Raw genomic sequence first — 22,873 nt, forward strand, 5'->3', positions numbered from 1 at the left:
TAGTTGATGTCTAAACCTTAGGGCAAGTTCTTACTGCCTAACTTGCCTTTGTATCCTCAGGGCCAAAGCATAGGCTGCAGAGGGCAGGTTTATAATACATAGGAAGTTACATTGAATATATCATTTTTTCTAGGACACAGGCCATTTATTGGAACAGTGAAGGTATTTCAACAGTGAACTATAATTCCCCTAAACTTTGCTTTCAAGTGTTCTTCACAGCACCTAAGATATGAATGTTTAATATTCAGTGAACACTCACCAATTGGATGCTCTTCCACAATGCAAGGCAATCTGCTGCTCAGTTCTTCCTGCAAATCTTCAATTAGGCGGTAAATGATTTTGTGAAGTTTAATTTTTACTCCTTTTTTTGTAGCAGACTTCTGGATAACATTGCCTGCATTCACATTGAAGCCATATATAACACCTGGGAAGCAGAAACAGAATCAATAAAGTAGCACAAATATTGTATTAAGGACTTTTCTTTCAAGCAGAAACTTAAATCTAAATAGTTTTATTTCGGGCAGCCTGAGTGGCTCAGTAAGTTAAGCTAAGTGTCGGACTCTTGGTTGCAGCTTAGGTCATGATCTCTTGGTTTGTGGGATTGAGTCCCGTGTCTGGCTCTGTGCTAACACCATACAGCCTGCTTGGGATTCTCTCTCTCCCTCTCTCTCTCTGCCCCTCCCTTGCTCACTTGCATGCTCTCTCTCAAAATACACTTAAAAACAAAAAGGTTTTAGGGGTGCCTGGGTGGCTCAGTCAGTTAAGCGTCCAACTTCGGCTCAGGTCATGATCTCACAGTTCATGGGTTCAAGCCCCATGTTGGGCTCTCTGCTGACAGCTTGGAACTTGAAGCCTGCTTCAGATTCTGTGTCCCTCTCTCTCTGCCCCTCCCCTGCTCATGCTTTCTCTCTCAAGAATAAATAAACATTAAAAAAAGTTTTATTTCCTTCTATGTAAATTAAGAGGGGTGATGAAAAATTCTGTAATTTTTTCTCATGAAAACTAGTAAATTTTCAAATTAACCAAAGGATTTTATAAATACTATTGTAGCTTGTTTAACAAGGAAAACTTCTTTATAATTTTTAAACCCATTAATTTAAGAGACAAAAGTACCCATACTGTGCAAGGCAGTACGCTAAACAAAACTTTGATTTTTATACCAGAGAAATAAGAAAACGAAAATTGAATAGGGCTGAAATATTTTTACATTATTTTAATAACAATTGTATTACTAAATTATAAACTTATTGTCTACAACTTTTTGTGGTTTATTCTTAGATATTCAGCTGGCCAAAAGATGCTCCAAAATAGTTACTAAATTGGTAAAGTTTAAGAGTTATTTAAGAAATGAAAGAAATTCTATGGAGTTGACTATTTTGCCAAAGAACAAATAATATATTTAACAGCAAATACCTTAGAGGGAATAAAAAGCAAAACACTCCTGGCCTTAAACAAGTGATAAAAATGAAAGCAAACAAGTTAATCAAGAGAAAAACACAACCACCTTGAAAGTTTTATCATTAAGAAATCATTTAACACACTACCTGCATTACATAGTATAGTGCTAGGCTGGTCAATGCCTAGAAAATACTTTGAATTAGCCAGTACTGGGGCACCTGGGTGGCTCAGTCAGTTAAGCGTCCGACTTCAACTCAGGTCACAAGTTGGAGCCGCACATTAGGCTCTGTGCTGATAGCTCAGAGCCTGGAGCCTGCTTCAGATTCTGTGTCTCCCTCTCTCTGCCCCTCCCCTGCTCATGCTTTGTCTCTCTCTCTCTCTCAAAAATAGATAAAAACATTAAAAAAATTTTTTTTAATTAAAAATAAAAATTAAAAATGAATTAACCATAACCAGCATTAGTATTTAGTAGAAGTAACATCTAATTCTAAATAAGTACAGTCATTAAGTACCTCCTTCCTAAGTGATTCATTAATTAATAAAATGTTGGTGCCTTGCTAGGTATTAAACTTAAAGTGAGTCATGAGTCACCTTTTTGTATATCGTAAGTTCAACTAATAGTCCAGTCCCCCTACCTTCTAGGCATTTAATTAAAGCTAAAAACTGTTTGCTTCAATAGTGCATATACTAAGCTAAAAACAGCTTTTAATCTAAGAAAGATTTATATAATTATCAATAGACAAAAAACAGGTAGACAAAAGTAAAAGATGAAGTAAAATACTGAACAGGCTGATTACAGTGTCAGGAGCATTCAAAAGTCTAAATAAAAGATACAGAGAACCAACCTTGGATTGGGTGGGGAAATGGGAAAGGCAGTAATTATCTTTATTTATAAATAAATAAATAAATAAATAAAATCAAAAAACCTTCTGGGACTTGAAAGAGTTCCCCAAGGTTGTAGTGTGAAAACAATGAGTGAAGTTATGGCTGCAATACTGCGCATCCCACTGAGCTCAAAGGCTGGGACTCCACTAGAGCAGGAAGGGTGATGCTGATAAGGGCAAAGGGCAAGTTGATTAGCCAAGCTACAAAAGACTGAAGGTAATGGTTCACAGTGTGTTCTAGGGAACACAGTTAAACAAACAGGAAATAGAAATCTTACCATGAAATGTTTCAGCAAGGTTAACATCATTTTCACTGACATCACCCACACCAAAATGTACTAATTCAAGTTCACACTCATGTGAAGCATCATAGGTATCCATAATGTTCACAATGGCCTCAACAGAACCATCAACATCACCTAAAAAAGTTTGAAATTACTGGTGTTAAGAGTTAGACATTAACAGACACAAAATGACAAAAATCTATTTAAAGTCATAATAGGAATGGCATTTACCACTTTTATTTAGGTTTAGCATTATAAACATCTATTTAACTTAAGTATTTAGAACCAAAAGTACATTTACAACAAAACATCAAGAAAAATGTTTATTAAAATCTCTCCCAGTGAGTCATCCAGAGTTCATGAGTTCAAGCCCCATATCAGGCTTTCTGCTGTCAGCACGGAACCCACTTGGGATCCTCTATCCCCCTCTCTGCCCCTCCCCTGCTTGTGTTCTCTCTCTAAAAAAGAAATAAACATTAAAAAAAAAAAAAAAAAAAAACCTCTCCCCCAGTGAGACATGGGCAAAAAGGAGGGCAAAAGGTACAACCTTCCAGTCATAACTAAGTCATGGGGATGTAATGTACAGTACAGTGACTATAGTTAATAATACTATATTATACATTTGAAAATTGCTGAAAGAGTAGATCTTAAAAGTTCTTATCACAAGAAAAAAAAGTTTTGTGACTGTGTATGGTGATTAGACTTACTGTGGTGGTCATTTTGCAATATATACAAATATCAAATCATTGCTATATACCTGAAACTAACATAATGTTATATGTCAATTACACATCAATAAAATAAATCTCCCCCAAAATACCAAAATAATTTTAGCTTAAATTTAATGGCCCAAATTAATTGTGAGAATGAAGAAATATACATATTTATAATACAAAAATGAGTAATGAAGTAAAATCTTTCCAAAGTCACCTTTAATAATTATAGGAAGTACATTTGAATCCTTTTCTTCTTTCTCTTTTGTCTTTAAGGGTTTTTGTTCTTTTTTTTCTTGGTACTTTAGAAATGATCTCTCCTTCCAATGCAAAGTGCCATATTTCTCACGGGCTTTCCGATGTGCTTCTTGGTGTTCCTTTCGCTTTTCTTCTATTATTTTCAGATTCTCTTTGTTTTTCTCCTGTTCTTGCTCATACTTCCGCCAGTCAACAACTTCACGTGCCCTAGGCTTTATAGGGGAAAAAACAGGCATTATTTAACTAAATAAAAACCAGCATCTTATGGATTAAAAATCTTGATGTTTTTCCCCAACTTAGCTTGGTCTAACTCATATATGAAACCACTAATTTTATAAATTTTGATAAACTTATAAAACTTTAATCTAGAGTCTTTGTATACACAGATGATTTAATTTTTAAATATTACCTCAAATTTTTAAAAATTCCATAGCCAAATTATAAAATGGCACCACTGGCCCTCTCATAAGCCTTTATAGTCTATACTTATTTGTTAACACAAATATACTTATTTGGTAGAAAATCAGAGAATATTTAAAATCACTGTATCCCACGATATATCACAGTGAAACTGGCAAGATACAAAAAAAAGAGAGAATTCTGAAAGCAGCTAGGGACAAACAGGTCTTACTTAACCTACAAGGGAAGACACATAAGGGTCATAGCAGACCTGCCCACTGAAACATGGCAGGCCAGAAGGGAGTGGCAAGAAATATTCAATGTGCTGAATAGGAAAAATATGCAGCCAAGAATCCTTTATCCAGCAAGGCTGTCATTCAAAGTAGAAGGAGAGATACAGGCTTTCCCAGACAAACAAAAACTGAAGGAGTTCATGACCACTAAACCAGCCCTGCAAGAAATCTTAGGGTTACCCTCTGAGTGGAAAGCAGCAAAGACTACAAAAGACCAAAGACAACACCACAAGCATGAAACCTACAGATAACACAATGACACTAAATCCATATCTTCCAACAATAACTCTGAATGTAAATTGACTAAATGACCCAATCAAAAGACACAAGGTATCATTGTGTCTAAAGACACAATGGATAAAAAAAGAAGATCCATCTATATGCTGCCTACAAGAGACTCATTTTAGACCTGAGGATACATTCAGATTCAAAGTGAGGGGATGGAGAACCATCTATCACACTATCGGATGTCAAAAGAAAGCCTGAGTAGCCATACTAACATCACACAAACTAGATTTTATTTATTTAAAAAAATTTTTTTTAATGTTTTAATTTTATTTTTGAGGGAGAGAGACAGAGTGTGAGTGGGACAGGGGCAGAGAGAGAGGGAGACACAGAATCTGAAGTAGGCTCCAGGCTCTGAGCTGTTGGCACAGAGCCTGATGTGGGACTCGAACTCACAGACCGTAAGATCATGACCTGAATTGAAGTCAGACGCTTAACTGACTGAGCCACCCAGGTGCCCCCCACACAAACTAGATTTTAAAACAAAGACTGTAAGAAGAGATGAAGAAGGGCATTATATCATAATTAAGGGGTGTATCCATCAAGAAGAGCTAATGATTATAAATGTTTATGCCCCTAACTTGAAATGCCCAAATATAAATCGGTTCATCACAAACATAAGCAAGCTTATTGGTAATAATACTGTAATTGTAGGTGACTATAATACTCCACTTACAACAATGGACAGATAATCTAGGCAGAAAATCAATAAGCAAACAATGGCTTTGAATGATACACTGGACCAGATGGACTTTGACAGATATATTCAGAACTTTTCATCCAAAAGCAGTACATTCTTCTCAAGTACACATGGAACATTCTCCCAAAGAGATTACATACTGGGTCACAAAACAGCCTTCAACAAATATAAAAGGATGGAGATCATACCATATATATTTTCAGACCACAACGCTAAGAAACTTGAAATCAGCCACAAGAGGGGTGCCTGGGTAGCGCAGTCGGTTAAGTATCCGACTTCAGCCAGGTCACGATCTCGTGGTCCGTAAGTTCGAGCCCTGCGTCAGGCTCTGGGCTGATGGCTCAGAGCCTGGAGCCTGTTTCCGATTCTGTGTCTCCCTCTCTCTCTGCCCCTCCCCCGTTCATGCTCTGTCTCTCTCTGCCCCAAAAATAAATAAACGTTGAAAAAAAAAAAATTAAAAAAAAATATATTAAAAAAAAAAAAAAGAAATCAACCACAAGAAAAAATTTGGAAAGCCTCCAAACATATGGTGGTTAAAGAACATACTACTAAAGAATTAATGGGTCAATCAGGAAATTTAAAGAAGAAATTAAAATATATATGGAAACAAATGAAAATGAAAACACAACAGTCCAAACCATTTGGGATGCAACAAAGGCAGTCCTCAGAGGAAAATACATCACAGTCCAGGCCCATCTCAACAAGCAAGAAAAATCCCAAATACAGAATCTAACCTCACACCTAAAGGAACTAGAAACAGAGTGCAAAGAAACCCCAAGCAGAAGAGAAATGATAAGGATTAGAGCAGAAATAAACAATATAGAATTAAAAAAACAAAACAGTAGAACAGATCAATGAATCTAAGAGCTGTTTTGAAAGAACAAACAAAATTGATAAACTCCTAGCCAGACTTCTCAAAATAAAAGAGAGAGGACCCAAATAAATAAAATCACAAATGAAAGAGGAGAGATCACAACCAACACCACAGAAATACAAACAATTATTAGTGAATACTATGAAAAATTATATGCCAACAAACTGGACAATCTGGAAGAAATGGACAAATTCCTAGACACCCACACACTCCCAAAACTCAAATGGGAAGAAACAGAAAATTTGAACAGACCCATAACCAGTGAAGAAATTGAATCGGTTATCAAAAACCTCCCAACAAGTAAGAGTCCTGGTCTAGATGGCTTCCAAGGGGAATTCTACCAGACATTTAAAACAGAGTTAGGGGCGCCTGGGTGGCGCAGTCGGTTAAGTGTCCGACTTCAGCCAGGTCACGATCTCGCGGTCCACGAGTTCGAGCCCCGCGTCGGGCTCTGGGCTGATGGCTCAGAGCCTGGAGCCTGTTTCTGATTCTGTGTCTCCCTCTCTCTCTGCCCCTCCCCCGTTCATGCTCTGTCTCTCTCTGTCCCAAAAATAAAATAAACGTTGAAAAAAAAAATTAAAAAAAAAATAAATAAATAAAACAGAGTTAATACCTATTCTGCTCATGCTGTTCCAAAAAATAGAAATGGAAGGAAAGCTTCTGGACTCATTCTATGAAGCCAGCATTACCTTGATTCCCAAACCAGACAAAGACCCCACTAAAAAGGAGAATTACAGGCCAATTTCCCTGAAGAACACAGATGCAAAAATTCTCAACAAGATACTAGCAAATAGAATTCAACAGTATATTAAAAGAATTATTCACCATGATCAAGTGAGATTCATTCCTGGGCTGTATGCCTGGTTCAATACTCACAAATCAATGTGATTCATCACATTAACAGAAGAAAGGATAAGAACCACATGACCCTGTCAACAGATGCAGAAAAAGCATTTGACAAAATACAGCATACTTTCTTAATAAAAAGTCTCAAGTAAGTTGGGATAGAAGGAACGTACTTTAACATCATAAAAGCCGTATATGAAAGGCCCACAGCTAATGTCACCCTCAATGGGGAAAAACTGATAGCCTTTCCCCTGAGATCAGGAACACGACAGGGATGTCCACCCTCACCACTGCTATTTAACATAATCTTGGAAGTCCTAGGGTCAGCAATCAGACAACAAAATGAAATAAAAGGCATCCAAATTGACAAAGAAGAAGCCAAACTTTCACTTTCCACAGATGACATGATACTCTACATGGAAAACCCGAAAGACTCCACCAAAAAACTGCTAGAACTGAAACATGAGTTCGGCAAAGTCACAGGATATAAAATGAATGTACAGAAATCAGTTGCATTTGTATACACCAATAACAAAGCAACAGAAAGAGATATCAAGGAATCGATCCCATTTACAATTGCACTAAGAACCATAAAATATTTAGGAATAAACCTAACCAAAGAGGTAAAAGATCTGTACACTGAAAGCTATAGAAAGCTTATGAAAGAAATTGAACAAGACAAAAAGAAATGGAAAAATATTCCATGCTCATGGATTGGAAGAACAAATATTGTTAAAATGTCGATACTACCCAAAGCAATCTACACATTCAATGCAATCCCAATCAAAATAGCACCAGCATTCTCCTCAGAGCTAGAACAAACAATCCTAAAATTTGTATGGAACCACAAAAGATCCCAAATAGCCAAAGTAATGTCGAAAAAGAAAACCAAAGCTGGAGCCATCACAATCCCAGACTTTAGCCTGTACTACAAAGCTGTTATCATCAAGACAGTACGGTATTGTCACAAAAACAGACACATAGACCAATGCAATAGAATAAAGAACCCAGAATTGGCCAACTAATCTTCGAGAAAGCAGGAAAGAGTATCCAATGGAAAAAAGAGTCTCTTTAGCAACTGGTGCTGGGAGAACTGGACAGCAACATGCAGAAGAATGAAACTGAACCACTTTCGTACATCATACATAAAAATAAATTCAAAATGGATGACAGGCCTAAATGTGAGACAGGAAACCATCAAAATCTCACAGGTGAAAAAAGGCAGCAACCTCTTTGACCTCGCCCACAGCAACTTCTTACTTAACATGTCTCCAAAGGCAAGGGAAATAAAAGCAAAAATGAACTATTGGGACCTCATCCAGATGAAAAACCTTCTGCACTGCAAAGGAAACAATCAACAAAACTAAAAAGGAACTGACAGAATGGGAGAAGATATTTGTAAATGACATGTCAGATAAAGGGTTAGTATCCAAAATCTATAAAGAAATTACCAAACTCAACACCCGAAAAACAAATAATCCAGTGAAGAAATGGGCAGAAGACATGAATAGATACTTTTCCAAAGAAGACATCCAGATGACAAACAGACACATGAAAAGATGCTCAACATCACTCATCATCAGGAAAATACAAATCATAACCACACTGAGATACCACCTCACACCAATCAGAGTGGCTAAAATTAACTCAGGAAACAACAGATGTTAGTGAGGATGTGGAGAAAGGGGAACCCTCTTGTACTGTTGGTGGGAATGCAAACTGGTGCCCCACTGTGGAAAACAGTGTGGAGATTCTTCAAAAAATTAAAAATGGAATTACCCTACAACTCAGCAATAGTACTACTAGGAATTTATCCAAAGGATACAGGAGTGCTGATTCACAGGGGCACATGTACCCCAATGTTTATAGCAGCACTATCAACAATAGCCAAATTATGGAAAGTGCCCAAATGTCCATCAACTGATGAATGGATAAAGACGATATAGTATATAACAATGGAATACTACTTGGTGAGGAAAAATAATGAAATCTTGCCATTTACAACAATGTGGATGGAACTAGAGGGTATCATATGTATGTCTTCACTCATATACAGAATTTGAGAAACTTAACAGAATACCACAGGGAAAGGGAAGGAAAAAAGTTACAAACAAGAGGGAAGCAAACCATAAGAGACTCTTAAATACAGAGAACAAACTGAGGGCTGATGGGGGTGGGGGGTTGGGGGTGCAGGGAAAATGGGTGATGGGCATTGAGGAGGGCACTTGTTGGGATAAGCACTGGGTATTGTATGTAAGGGATAAATCATGGGAATCTACACCTGAAGGCAAGACTATACTGTATACCCTGTATGTCAGTTAACTTGACACTAAATTATTAAAATAATAAATAAATAAATAAATAAATAAATAAATAAATAAATAAATAAAATCACTGTATCATGTATATAGGAATTAAGCTTGATATACCTCAGATTCTACTTCAAGAATTTCATCTCCTGCAGAAGGGAGGTCTCTCCAGCCTACAATTCCCACTGGCATGCTGGGACAGGCCTCATGGATTGTTTTTCCATTCTCATCAAACATTAAGCGTACTTTTGCCCAACTCTTTCCAGCAACCAGAATGGAGCCTCTCCTCAAAGTTCCTCTTTGAATTATAGCTGTAGTAACAGGCCTAAAATGAAAATAAACATATATATTCGTAATGCCATAATCAGGAAGTAAGCACTTTCTTAAGTAGAGCAAAGATATCTTTACGAGACTAAAATATATATACTATGTACACACAGGGTTAACCCCACTACTTCTCAAGCAGTTTTTCATACTATAAAAACATTTCTACATAATTGCCAAAAGGTAGAAGCAAACCAAATGTCCATCAACTGAATAATAAAGAAAATTCAGTGTATACATACAATGGAATATTATGCAACCTTAAAAAAGAAAGCCCTGTCACATGCTCCAACATGAATGAACCTACCATGAGGACATTATGTTAAATTAAATAAGCCAGTCAAAAAGGACAAATGCTGTATTATTCTAGTCATATGAAGTACCTAAAGTAGTCAAAATCATAGAAACAGAAAATCTAAAGATAGTTGCCAAGGGTTGGGGGTTGGAAGGAGGGGAAATTACGGTTTCGTGGGTATAGAGTTTCAGTGGGGGTTTTTTGGTTGTTGTTGTTTGGGGTTTTTGGGGTTTTTTTGGGTTTTTTGGTTTTTTGAGAGAGGGTGTAAGTGAGTGAGGGGCAGAGAGAGGGAGAGAGAGAGAGAGAGAATCCCACGAGGGGAGAGAGACAGAGAGAGAGACAGAGAGAGAGAAGAGAGTGAAGCAGGGCTCACCCAAAGCGGAGTACAAGCTCACCCGAAGCAGGGCATGAGCTCACCTGAAATATGCACAAGCTCACCTCGTGTGGGACTTGAACCTAAATTGTGAGATTATGATGTGAGCCAAAGTCAGATGTTTAACTGACCGAGCCACCCAGATGCCCCAGAGTTTGTTTTACAAGATTAAAAAGTTCTAGAGATCTGTTGTACAACAATGTGAAAATACTTAATATTACTGAACTTAAACATGGTTAAGACAGTAAATTTAATGTTATGCTTCTTTTATCACGCTTTTTTTTTTCCAACGTTTATTTATTTTTGGGACAGAGAGAGACAGAGCATGAACGGGGGAGGGGCAGAGAGAGAGGGAGACACAGAATCGGAAACAGGCTCCAGGCTCTGAGCCATCAGCCCAGAGCCCGACGCGGGGCTCGAACTCGTGGACCGCGAGATCGTGACCTGGCTGAAGTCAGACGCTTAACCGACTGCGCCACCCAGGCGCCCCATATCACGCTTTTAAAAAAAAAGGAAAACAAAACACATTTCTTATCAGCTTATGGCAGTGGAGGATGCAGTTAGCTGAGTGTTCTGACAGAATGCTAATGCTCTTTCCGTAACTAATTTGTTAAGAAGTGAAACCTCTTGCTGATAGGGAGAAAAATTAAAGAGAAGAAAAACCCAAAGACCTTCCTGGATAGAATATTAATGGGTAAGGACATAAAGAATTTAGAAACCCTGAGGGCAACATTTGCTATTTCATTCCAATTTGTTAGTCTATGAGGCTTTATTTATCAATTCAGTTAAGTCAGTGGAGAAAAATATTCAAACAAACTGAACTACTTACACCATTAAATGTGACTAGGAGATATATAGATAGTTGCTATGGCTACTGGTAACTGCATTTAAAACAAATTTTTTAATGTTTATTTATTGTTGAGAGAGAAAGTGTGCAAGGGTGGGGGGGGGTGTGCAGAGAGAGAGGGAGACACAGAATATGAAGAAGGCTCCAGGCTCTGAGCTGTCAGCACAGAGCCCTATGTGGGGCTCCAACTCACGAACTGTGAGATCATGACCTGAGGCGAAGTAGAACGCTTAACTGACTGAGCCACCCAGGAGCCCCTGATAACTAAATTTTTATGTTCCATGTGCTAATGCAATAAAATGCTTTTCAAAACAAATGCTTTGAAAATATTGTCCATGTCTAACAATAATATGCAATAAAATAATGCATTGTTACATAATCAAGCCACAAAAACAATGAAACAAATTATTAAAAAGCAAGCATTTTAACAGTCCTACCCTCTTCCTTTGTCCGTGAAAGATTCTATTACTGTTCCTTCTACTGGACCATTGAGGTCTGCTTTCAGTTCTAACATTTCTGCCAGAGCAATTGTTGCCTCTGCCAAAGCCATCAGATTATCGCCCTTTAATAACAAAAAAGGGTGTTAAGATACATAAATAAAATATTATCTGTAAATGTAAATACCAGTGTCAGAAAGCGAAATAATCCTAAACAGTTATATCATACTTTTCTCTTTAAGCATTAAAAGCATGAATCACCCAATCAGAAAGAAGGAAGGAGGCCAGGAAAGGAGGAAGCAGGGAGGGAGGGAGGGAGAAAAAAAAAAGGAAGGAAAAGCAAGAAAACCTGATCCAGGGACATATCTTTCAAGGAAGAATGGCGATTTTCTTTCCTTTTCTTTTAATGTTTATTTATTTTTTAGAGAGGGAGAGAGAAGAGAGAGAGACAAAGCACGAGTGGGGGAGAAGCAGCAAAACAGGGAGACAGAATCCGAAGCAGGTTCCAGGCTCTAAGCTGTCAGCACAGAGCCTGACGCGGGGCTCGAACTCATGAGCCATGAGATGATGACCTGAGCCAAAGTGTGATGCTCAACCAACTGAGCCATCCAGCCACCCCAAGAATGGTGATTTTCTTAAAAGGAAGCCCACTAGTGGTGCTTATTAATACCCCTTCATAAATACATGCTTCATGCATTCTCCTCCATCTGTCTCTACCATTGCGTTCTCTTCCTCTCGCTTTCTTTACAATGCTACTTGACATTTGAAGTTCTAGCCAACTGAATAAGCTTTCACATCTATTATTTCATTCGATCCACTCACAAATGCTGTAAAATAAGTAAATCAAACATTACTTACTCTTATTAATAAGGAGAAAAAGTACAAACTAGACCCAGTGTCTAAGATACACTCTGTAATTACCCAGCTGTGTAACCTTGAAGAATCAGTTCACCTCCCTGGATCGCCTTTCCTCAACTGGAAATGAGGAAGCTTGATTAGATGATTCTCTCACCTTTAATGATCTATGGTTACTAGGCATTCTAGGGCTCCAAGATCACACAGCTGATTAACTGACGATGGAACTCAAACTGATGGGCAAGGGATTTTTCCACTCTCTGTCAGTTAAGACGCTGCTCAGTTGTCAGAGTATAAAACAACGGAGACAAGTTGTTTGTAAACAATACAAAACAATACTTTCCTTACCCATCCAAATATTCCCAGTATTGATTTAAAGTTACAAAATGCTACTCTGAAAAGTAGAGCTGGGGTGTTTCTTTGCATGAAATAGTCCTCTATCTCTACTTGGAAAAAAAGGCCTCATCTTTCTTTCTGCCACACCCTCCCAATTCCCTCCATTCCCCAGAAATCATCTCTGCCATGCGTAAGCAGCTTTACATTTACCTACTCATCTCAAGGTATCTGGGCAGAAAAGGTGGCTGTGTCTTCAAATGTTTTAATCTTGCCATCTGGCTTTCAGAGTGCAACAGCAATTGAGGTATAGTGGAAACATAATAAAGCAAGGTGGCATTTCAAAGTTTCAGAGAAAAAGAGGCCTGGCTTCAGTATCAATGAAGGCATGATTGCTAAGCATCCTAGAAGTAACAAATTTAGGAAAATTAAAGATAAAATGAGACTTAATTAGAGGAAGGTGGCCAAATACAGTACCATCCCCTCAGTAAGCGATCTGGAAAAAAAAGTATTGTAGATTATATATGAACCATGGAACATGATAAGAATGGACAAAAAAGGAAATTGTTACTTAGCAGCAACCTGTACAGGAAAAGAGAACTGCAAAATGCTGCACAAAGCAGGTACTCAGCTTCCTTGGTGTTTTTCAATCAGAAAAGAATAATTGGTCATTTAAAGGAAAATGGAGAGGCACCTGGGTGGCTCAGTTGGCTTTAAGCATCCAACTCTTCATTTCTGCTAAGGTCATGATCTCACAGTTCCTGGGATCTAGTCTCACTTCAGGCTCTGCACTGACAGCACGGAGCCTGCTTAGGATTCTCTCTCCCTCTCTCTGTCCCTCTTCCACTCACTCTTTCTCTCAAAATAAATAAATGTTAAAAAAAAAAAAAAGAAAATGGAATTCATCATAAATAACAAAACTTATGGCAATTTAATTCATGGAAACATTGAATCAATCAATAACAAACTGAACCCAAATGTTTTATCTTTGTATTAGTGAAATTTTTATGTTTAAATATCTCTTAAATGCCCTAAAACCTATTCTGTAATTTTTCAGTATAAAAACAAGTACTTTTGGGGCGCCTGGGTGGCGCAGTCGGTTAAGCATCCGACTTCAGCCAGGTCACGATCTCGCGGTCCGGGAGTTCGAGCCCCGCGTCAGGCTCTGGGCTGATGGCTCGGAGCCTGGAGCCTGTTTCCGATTCTGTGTCTCCCTCTCTCTCTGCCCCTCCCCCGTTCATGCTCTGTCTCTCTCTGTCCCAAAAATAAATAAACGTTGAAAAAAAAAAAAAATTAAAAAAAAAAAAAAAACAAGTACTTTTTATTACAAATTGGATTTCATTTCTGCTTAAAATAGTCTTCAGCAGCTTACTATTACGCTATGCCTACAACATCCACCATGTGTTCTCATACTTAGAATAAGCATTAGGAGGCACCTGGGGTGGCTCAGTCAGTTGGGCATCTCACTTTGGCTCCGGTCAGGATCTCACTGCTCATGAGTTCGAACCAGCATTGGGCTCTGCGCTGACAGCTCAGAGCCTGGAGCCTGTTTCAGATTCTGTCTTCGTCACTCTGCCCCTCCCCTGCTCGCTCTCTCTCTCTCAAAAATATAAAAAACGAAACATAAAAAAATTAAAAAAAAAAAAAAGAAAAGCATTAGGTCTGGACTTGATCCCTGACTGTTTGTTGTATAACCCTAGACTGGTGACTGACCTCAGAAAGCCTAATTTCTTTTTTTCTTTCTTTTAATGTTTATTTATTTTTGAGGTAGGGGACAGAAAGAGAGGGAGAGAGAGGTTCTGAAGCAGGCTCTGGACTATCAGCGTACAGCCCGACAGAAGGCTTGAACTCACGAACTGTGAGATCACGACCTAAGCCAATGTCGGACAATTAATTGACTGAGCCACCCGGGCACCCCAGAAAGTCGAATTCCTAATCTGCCAAACCAAGATAATGATGCTAGCCTTGCCTAGTACACAAAGGGTTTTTAAACAACAGAAATTATATATGTCCAGATGTTCTTTAGGTATAGTCCCCTATGTGCATTATGAACAGCAGTCCCAACCTAACACATCATCTCTGAGATGCCTGCACTTACCGTGAGTGCAGAGATGTGCACTGCTTGAACGTCACCTCCATAATCCTCACACACTACATCATGAGCTAGCAGTTCTTTTTTCACTTTTTCAGGATCAGCCTCAGTTTTGTCACATTTGTTTATAGCAAGGACGATAGGAACTGAAGAGTTAAAAAGAATGCAAATGAGGATACCTTCAATTCCAGGTATTCACAGTGAAAGACACCAACCTTTTCTAGCTTTCTCTTTACTGAGTAGATGTACTAAACTACAAGAAAGACCTAAAAGACCTGCTTTAGACCCCCTCATCTTTCTGCACATAAAGGAGGATTCTGGATGTGAGATGTCAAAATTGTAATTATAAGCAGATTCTGAATTAAGAATAGATACCTAAGATGAAAACAAACAAACAAACAAAAACAGAATTTGGGTAGAAAAAGGCCTATCTGTAAGCCTGAAAGCAAGATCAGCAACTACACTGAAGATAATCTGCAGAAAGAAAATTAAAAAGTCCAGAAAAGATTCTAATTCAATTCTAACACCACTAGATCATTTGCCTCTTCTTTTGAGGAGCTATTAACTCATTGAAACCCAACATCTTACCCTGGGCTGAAACGAAGTAGCACTGTTGTAAACTTTCTTTCAGGATTTACGGCAATTCTTTATTAATATACACTTTAGTGACTGACATATAGCAGATTCTCAATAAATGTTTACTGAACAAATGAACCAAATAATCTTATAATCTACTTGTCTTGATCATTAGACAAATCACATAAAATGCTAGGAGATAATTCTCTGGTTGGGTTTCACCAACTGTGCTACAATTTTCTCAGGTATCAAAGGAAGAAAAATTGAAAACAGAAACAAAAAAGTTATCCACAACCTACTATTATGAAAAAGTACATTCCATATGGATGAGATGGAACTTAAGGGACAAGAGAACAGGAACAGAAAGCATGATGTAAGAAATTTATCCTATCTCAACACTGCTTTGCTATGGATCCCTGGCAAATTTATCACCCTCTTCTTTTTGTTATATTCCCTATGTTCATTAAGAACATAGTCCATTCCACAAAGGCAGTTTTGAAGAATTAAAAAGAAGAAAGTAACACTGGAAGCTAAAAGAGCAGATTTCAAATGTGGACATGTTGCAAATTAACTGTAACTGGAGGCAGTTCCTGCCATTCTCGGTTCTTAGTTTTCATGCTGTTAAGAACTGGCGTAGACAGTGATTCTCAAACTTTTTTTTCTCTTGCCAACAAACATAAGGGAATATGATGCACTCCATCAAGGTACATTTTCTCAAGATAACAGTAGTTTCTTAGTGAGTGTAGGGTAATATCAGAATAAGAATGAATGAACAAAGTATGTGTGTGGGGGGGGGGTAGTAGCTATTACCACAGTTTCTAAATGGAGAAGCGATTTTTAAAAAGTTTCAATTTTATACCTCTAAGAATTTATGTAAAGCATACGAAGAAAAAGTTTCTCTTTAGAGAAGAATTCAAGATAATAAATGAATAAGGAATAACAGAATTAGAATATAACCATTTTGCAACTCCTAATGTTAACAGATGATGGGTATGTAGTTTATTATTCTATTCTTACCTTTACAATTATTTAACATTTCCATAACAAAAAAGTTTTTAAAAAGTCATTTGCAGTTATTACATTTTCACACCATGCCAACTAAGTAAACAGTATTAGAAGGACTGTATTTATGGTCACAGGTCCCCAGCTGACTCCTGCTACACTCTTTTTAGTAGTTACATCTGTGGGAAAACAATTCAATCATCTTTGAGCTGTATCTGTAAACAGGCATAATAATCCTGGAATTGCCAGGTAGATTAAATGAGCTACATGTACAGGGCACCAGATTAGTGACTTTTTGTAGATCTTTAAAAAAAAAAAAAAAAAAAGCAACTGCTTTCCTGATACACATAATCAGCCACACAGTACCTTGAGCATCTTTGGCATGCTTAATAGATTCTACAGTTTGTTTCATCACTCCATCATCTGCAGCTACGACCAATATGACAATGTCAGTGACCTGAGCACCTCTGGCCCTCATTGCTGAGAAAGCAGCATGTCCTGGAGTATCAAGAAAGGTGATCTTTTCCCCAGAAGGCAGAGACACTGTGGAAACAGAAATCCAAAAATACTAAGGACTCAAATGTGCGCTTTTTTTTTTTTTTTTTTTTTTTTAGCGTTTATTTATTTTTGAGACAGAGAGAGACAAAGCATGAACAGGGGAGGGTCAGAGAGAGGGAGACACAGAATCTGAAACAGGCTCCAGGCTCTGAGCTGTCAGCACAGAGCCCGACGCGGGGCTCGAACTCATGGACCGCGAGATCATGACCTGGGCCGAAGTCGGCCACTTAACCGACTGAGCCACCCAGGCGCCCCGCGCTTTCTTAATACAAAGGAATATATGTGAAATTATCAAATAGAATCAATAATTCCTTAAAATAATTTATTCCTCCCATTAATTTTAATTGGGAACAATACAAATCATTATTTCACACTGAAAAATGATAACAAAGCAGTGAAACCTTTAGTGTTTTCTTTTCATGTTATAATTTCAAAGTAAAACTTTTTATATTTTTAGAACATATTTTCATAAATGTACCAACTGGTATCTATTCTGGAGAGAGAACAGACTGATAGTTATATAGGAAGTTTCCCCTTCATTAGCTACACAATTGCCTTAAGCAAAAGGCAATTTAGTACATAGTAGCTCAGGATTTGAGCCCAAACCCAGCCCAAACCCAGCCCAAACCCAGCCTTGGATGTAAATCCTAGCTTTGCCATTTATTAGCTGTATATCTCGAACAAATAACCTATCCAAGCCTCAGCCTCCTTATCTGTAAACAGGGGTATTAATACGTACTTCGTGATGTTGTGAAGATAAAAATAAAGCATATAAATAAGGGGCTCACCACACCACACACCACAGTGCTGGGCACATGCTAGTTGCTCAGTAATGGTAGCTGCTATTTAATTATTATTATGAACATTATTGTAACCAGGCATTGAACAATTTTAAGTTCATTAAGCCAAACTAAGAATAGCCAGAATAAAAATATAATTTTCTTCTTATAGAATGTACAAAATAAGCTTTATTAGCCAGCTGCTCGATATTTCATCAGACCAACAGCCTTAAGCTTTAGACTTTCCTTTTACTTTTAATTTGTGTATCTCATGTTAGGACACTTGGTTTAAGAAAACAGTATGTGGGATTCCCAAGCACACTGTAAGGTAATTTGGGTCATACCAAGAAAGGCACCAATGTGCTGAGTGATGCCTCCAGCTTCCATTGCTGCCACTTGAGTTTTTCGCAGTTTGTCGAGTAACGTCGTTTTCCCATGATCAACATGGCCCATTACGGTAACAACTGGGGACCTTGGGGTTAATAAAGCTGGATCTGCCTGAGGCCTACAATTAACAGCAAAGGAGTTTCATTTCTTAAATATCTTTATAGCCAATGAATTGGTTTGCAGTCATCTCTGTGAACTACCACTAACAATACAATCCAACATTCAGCTTTGATTAGATATAACTATCTTCCCCTTCCACACATATAATAACCTATGACAAAACATGTAATGACTGCCCATGCACAGTTGGCATCTTCAAAACAACAAGCAGAACTGAATAAAATTTTTAAATTCAGGGTCAATATATACACTCAACAAACTAAGAGAAACAACCCTTAGAGTTTGATAACCTGAATATATTTAAACACTCTGATGTTTTAAACACTTTGAAGAAAAGTTTAATCTATATTCCCATGTCACTTTAATTGCAAAAAAATTTTTAAAGCAAATCTTTCCATTATAAAGTGTAAGTAAAATTAAGTGGTCTTCTTTCCGCAATATACATGGTTAAGTTTTACCTTCTTACAGCATCTTTATTTTCTCTGACTTTGTCCTGTTTTAATTTGCTCCATTTTAACTTCATCCCCGCTTTCTTTACCACTTCTTTGATCCAGACTTCATCTAAATGTGAGTGTGCTTCTAGTGAATCTATGTCAATAGCAGTGTTCATTAAAGCTTCATACACACAATCTGGGTGGGACAGAAAAACCTTTTAGGATCATGAAATAAATGTTCACGAAAGTGACCTCTATTAATAAATCTCAATATAAACAGTATACTCAATGAGAGGAATTAACTATGTAAGCTGTTCCTCTGTTAACAAACCACAAGTAAGCTGAAAAGAAAATAATCTTTAAAATGATTCATTTATATTAATATTTCTACATATTCATAAATATGTGAATATGTACCCTATGAATGATCTGAGCCACCAATAAAACATTATTAGGCATATTGTATACATTTAATACTGAGCTACATATGTCATGTCTATACAAATGTGTATGTATATATAGTTGATATTCATTATTTGCAGCAGTTCTGTTCTATAAACTTGCCATGAATATTGAATTAGCAACTACTAAACCATCATTCCAAGGAAAAATATAAGGTTAGTAGGTTCCTTCAGCTCCTGGTCACATCTTCATTAGCAATCAATACATACCTAGTTTTATGTGTTTCTGTTTTTTTTTTTTTATTTTTTTTTTCAACGTTTATTTTATTTTTGGGACAGAGAGAGACAGAGCATGAACGGGGGAGGGGCAGAGAGAGAGGGAGACACAGAATCGGAAACAGGCTCCAGGCTCTGAGCCATCAGCCCAGAGCCCGACGCGGGGCTCGAACTCACGGACCGCGAGATTGTGACCTGGCTGAAGTCAGACGCTTAACCGACTGCGCCACCCAGGCGCCCCTATGTGTTTCTGTTTTAAGACACCTTATTTAATGTATTCTGTTGATTCATTAATACTGAACGCCCAGCCAAAAGCACTAAAAACAGCGCATGAACAAAGCTTATCTAACACATGCATTTTCTCTGTAAAGCACACTACAGCCTTCTTGCAGTTAGTAACACTTCACCACTATGCTTAGGAGCCATTTTAATCAGCAAAATCAACAAAAAGCATAAAAATGTAAAAATGTGGCACTGAATAAGCCACAAAATGACACTTGTTTGCAGCATGAGAGCTAAAGCAAGAAGGCAGAATGTTGCCTTGTTGAACCTCAGCTAGGAATGTGTAATTGGGTAACTCAAATTTTTCACTGCTCCACACATGTCCAGGAATGACTGCAAAAGCAGTGTGAATACTGATTTTGGGGCTACAAATACATTTTAGAGAATCTTCCATTACAAAATCCTCAAATAACGAGGATCAACTGTATGTACACACACACACACACACAAACACAATCTCCGTATATACACACACATATAATTAATTAATTTACTTATGTTATCTATGGTCTCCAAAAAGTCTTGAAATGTAAGAAAAATATTTACTTGGTATTCTATTTTACATACTTTGTTTTCATTTCAGTCATACTTCCTTGTGGATGATAAATGAATGTATCGGTCAATGAAATAAGTTTTATGTTTGCAGATGTTCTATCACCCTTTAAATATATATTTTGAGGGCCACCTGGGTGGCTCAGTCATTTAAGCATCTGACTTCAGCTCAAGTCATGATCTCATGGCTCATGAGTTCCAGACCCGCATTGGGCTCTGTGCTGACAGCTCAGAGCCTGGAGCCTGCTTCAGATTCTGTGTCTCCCTCTCTCTCTGCCCCTCCCCTGCTCATGTCTGTCTGTCTATCTGTCTCTCTCAAAAATAAACACTGAAAAAAATTTTAAATATGTATTCTGAGAGACACATATGAAAGAAAGGCATCCTCAAATAAACAGGACATTATACTAAAAGAATATCCTATGCAGTAGTGCGCAGGTAAATGTTTACTCAGAAGACTCTCCAAAAAAAAAACAAAACAAAAAAAAAAAAAACACCCTGATTATTATAGCATTTCCCAATTTCCACAGTGCAAATACTCCCAGATGGTTGATTTCAGCTATCAACATGAAATCACTGAACACAGAGATGTAAAGAGATGCACAGTAGCATACCATTATATAGAATTTCCACCATATAGGTACATAGGCATAAATCACCTCAAAAACACATAGCAAAATGCAGTAAAATAAAAAGAGGTTTGTTTGTTTTTTTTAGTTTACTTATGTATTTTGAGGGTGGGGAAGGGCAGAGAAGGAGGGAGAGAGGGAGAGAGAGAGGAAGGGAGAGGGAGAGGGAGAGGGAGAGGGAGAGGGAGAGGGAGAGGGAGAGGGAGAGAGGGAGGGAGAGAGGGAGGGAGAGAGGGAGAGAGGGAGAGGGAGAGAGGGAGAGGGAGAATCCCAAGCAGGCTCCAAGCTGTCCTACATGGGGTTCTATCTCACAAACCATGAGATCAGGACCTGAGTCAAAATCAAGAGTCATATGCTTAACCAACTAAGCCACCCAGGTGCCCCAAGAGTGAAGGGGTTTAAGGAGTATTTATTACCTTTGTTTATGATTTATGTTACCTTTGTTTATGTTTATGATTTTTAATGGAAGCTCACATACTTCCTTATAAATTAGCAACTGGCTCAAAAGTTGGTGCAAGCCAGCTCCACATATCACTGATCCTATTCTGTAATAATGCCAAGAAATCCTTTCCTATATATAATCCCACAACATCCTTTCCCAAGAAAATATATTTTAAAAGAATGATACAGGGGCATCTGGCTGGCTCAGTTAGAAAAGCATGCTACTCTTGGGGCGCCTGGGTGGCTCAGTCGGTTGAGCGTCCGACTTCAGCTCAGGTCACGATCTCGCGGTCCGTGAGTTCGAGCCCCGCGTCGGGCTCTGGGCTGACGGCTCGGAGCCTGGAGCCTGCTTCCGATTCTGTGTCTCCCTCTCTCTCTGCCCCTCCCCCGTTCATGCTCTGTCTCTCTCTGTCTCAAAAATAAATAAACGTAAAAAAAAAAAAAAGAAAAGCATGCTACTCTTGATCTCAAGGTCATGAGTTCAAGCCCCACACAGGGTGTAGAGATTACTTAAATAAATAAAACTTAAAAAAAAAAAAATGATACAATGCAAATTTTCTATATGGATATGCTCTCATAGAACAATAAAATTCTAAACATATACATTATAATGAATACAATTCTAACAATGCTAAAATCCCTAATAATCCAGTAAATACTTTTCCAATATAATATCCTAAACTTTTTTTTTAAATGTTATTTATTTATTTTGAGAGAGCGCAAGCAAGTGAGTGGGCATGCACATGAGCAGGGGAGAGTAAGAGAGAGGGAAAGGGAGAATTCCAAGCAGGCTCTGCACTGTCAGCACAGAGCCCTATGCGGGGCTCGATCTCAGGACCCGTGAGATCATGACCTGAGCCAAAATCAAGAGTCAGATGCTTAACTGACTGAGCCATCCAGGCACCCCTGATATCCTAAACTTTTGAAAGGTAGCTTATACAAAGATAATCTCTTTCCCTTTATATTAAATGCATTTAGTATTAACATATTATTTTATCTTTATCTAAGACTTAAATATTTACAAATAGAAAAGTACCCAAAGCATTTCAACCACAGATATTACATCCTAAGTTATTTTAATTGACATAAAGGAAAAAATATATACTCACATTGCTAATTTAGTAGTTAAAAATATTCACCATCTTTAATTCAAATGAGAAGTAAATATAATATTAAATAAAATTCAAATAGAGAGCTTTTATTTAAATCATGGCATATCAGTTTTGGGTCTAGAACACTGATCTGTGATTAAATTCATATTTCAATTATACTATTTACTTGGTAACACAGAGGAATTATTATAGTTATGGGAGTGTGTGAGGGGGGAATGTTAAAAAAAAAGAATCCTCATCTTTTAGTGATAAATACAGAAATATTTATGGAATAAATGATATATTAATAATTGTCACTGGCTTCTGCATACATTATACTTATATTCCATTCTTACAGCTTTCATATATGTATGAAAACTGCCAACAATAAAAGTTTTAAAAATCAAGTATATTATCAATATTATCTATAAAATCCTACCAATATAGTTTTCCTTGGAAAAAATGTCAATGATACAGTCATATCTATTTGTTCTCTTAAAGTTTTCTAATAAAATGATTATATAATCCAACTGCAAAGTTATAAAAATG

The 22,873-nt window shown here is 37.6% G+C and overlaps 1 protein-coding gene across 7 annotated transcripts in view; it reads right to left on the reverse strand.

Annotated features, from left to right (window-relative positions):
• The window catches only part of MTIF2 (mitochondrial translational initiation factor 2), a 29,778-nt gene that overhangs the window by 1,843 nt on the left and 5,062 nt on the right, over nucleotides 1-22,873 (reverse strand). For 6 of the 7 annotated variants that reach the window (XM_030310603.2, XM_030310604.1, XM_030310607.1 and 3 more), the window contains 9 exons: nucleotides 18,680-18,851; nucleotides 18,059-18,219; nucleotides 16,744-16,920; nucleotides 14,806-14,945; nucleotides 11,520-11,644; nucleotides 9,364-9,568; nucleotides 3,497-3,749; nucleotides 2,561-2,701; nucleotides 260-424 (listed from right to left, as the gene is read on the reverse strand). In XM_030310603.2, the coding sequence (XP_030166463.1) occupies nucleotides 260-424; nucleotides 2,561-2,701; nucleotides 3,497-3,749; nucleotides 9,364-9,568; nucleotides 11,520-11,644; nucleotides 14,806-14,945; nucleotides 16,744-16,920; nucleotides 18,059-18,219; nucleotides 18,680-18,851 (1,539 nt within the window). The remainder of the gene's footprint in view (nucleotides 1-259; nucleotides 425-2,560; nucleotides 2,702-3,496; nucleotides 3,750-9,363; nucleotides 9,569-11,519; nucleotides 11,645-14,805; nucleotides 14,946-16,743; nucleotides 16,921-18,058; nucleotides 18,220-18,679; nucleotides 18,852-22,873) is intronic. The other variant, XM_030310606.1, reaches the window with a different exon arrangement.

Source organism: Lynx canadensis, chromosome A3 (genome assembly GCF_007474595.2).
Source record: "Lynx canadensis isolate LIC74 chromosome A3, mLynCan4.pri.v2, whole genome shotgun sequence".
Classification (NCBI taxonomy): Eukaryota; Metazoa; Chordata; class Mammalia; order Carnivora; family Felidae; genus Lynx; species Lynx canadensis.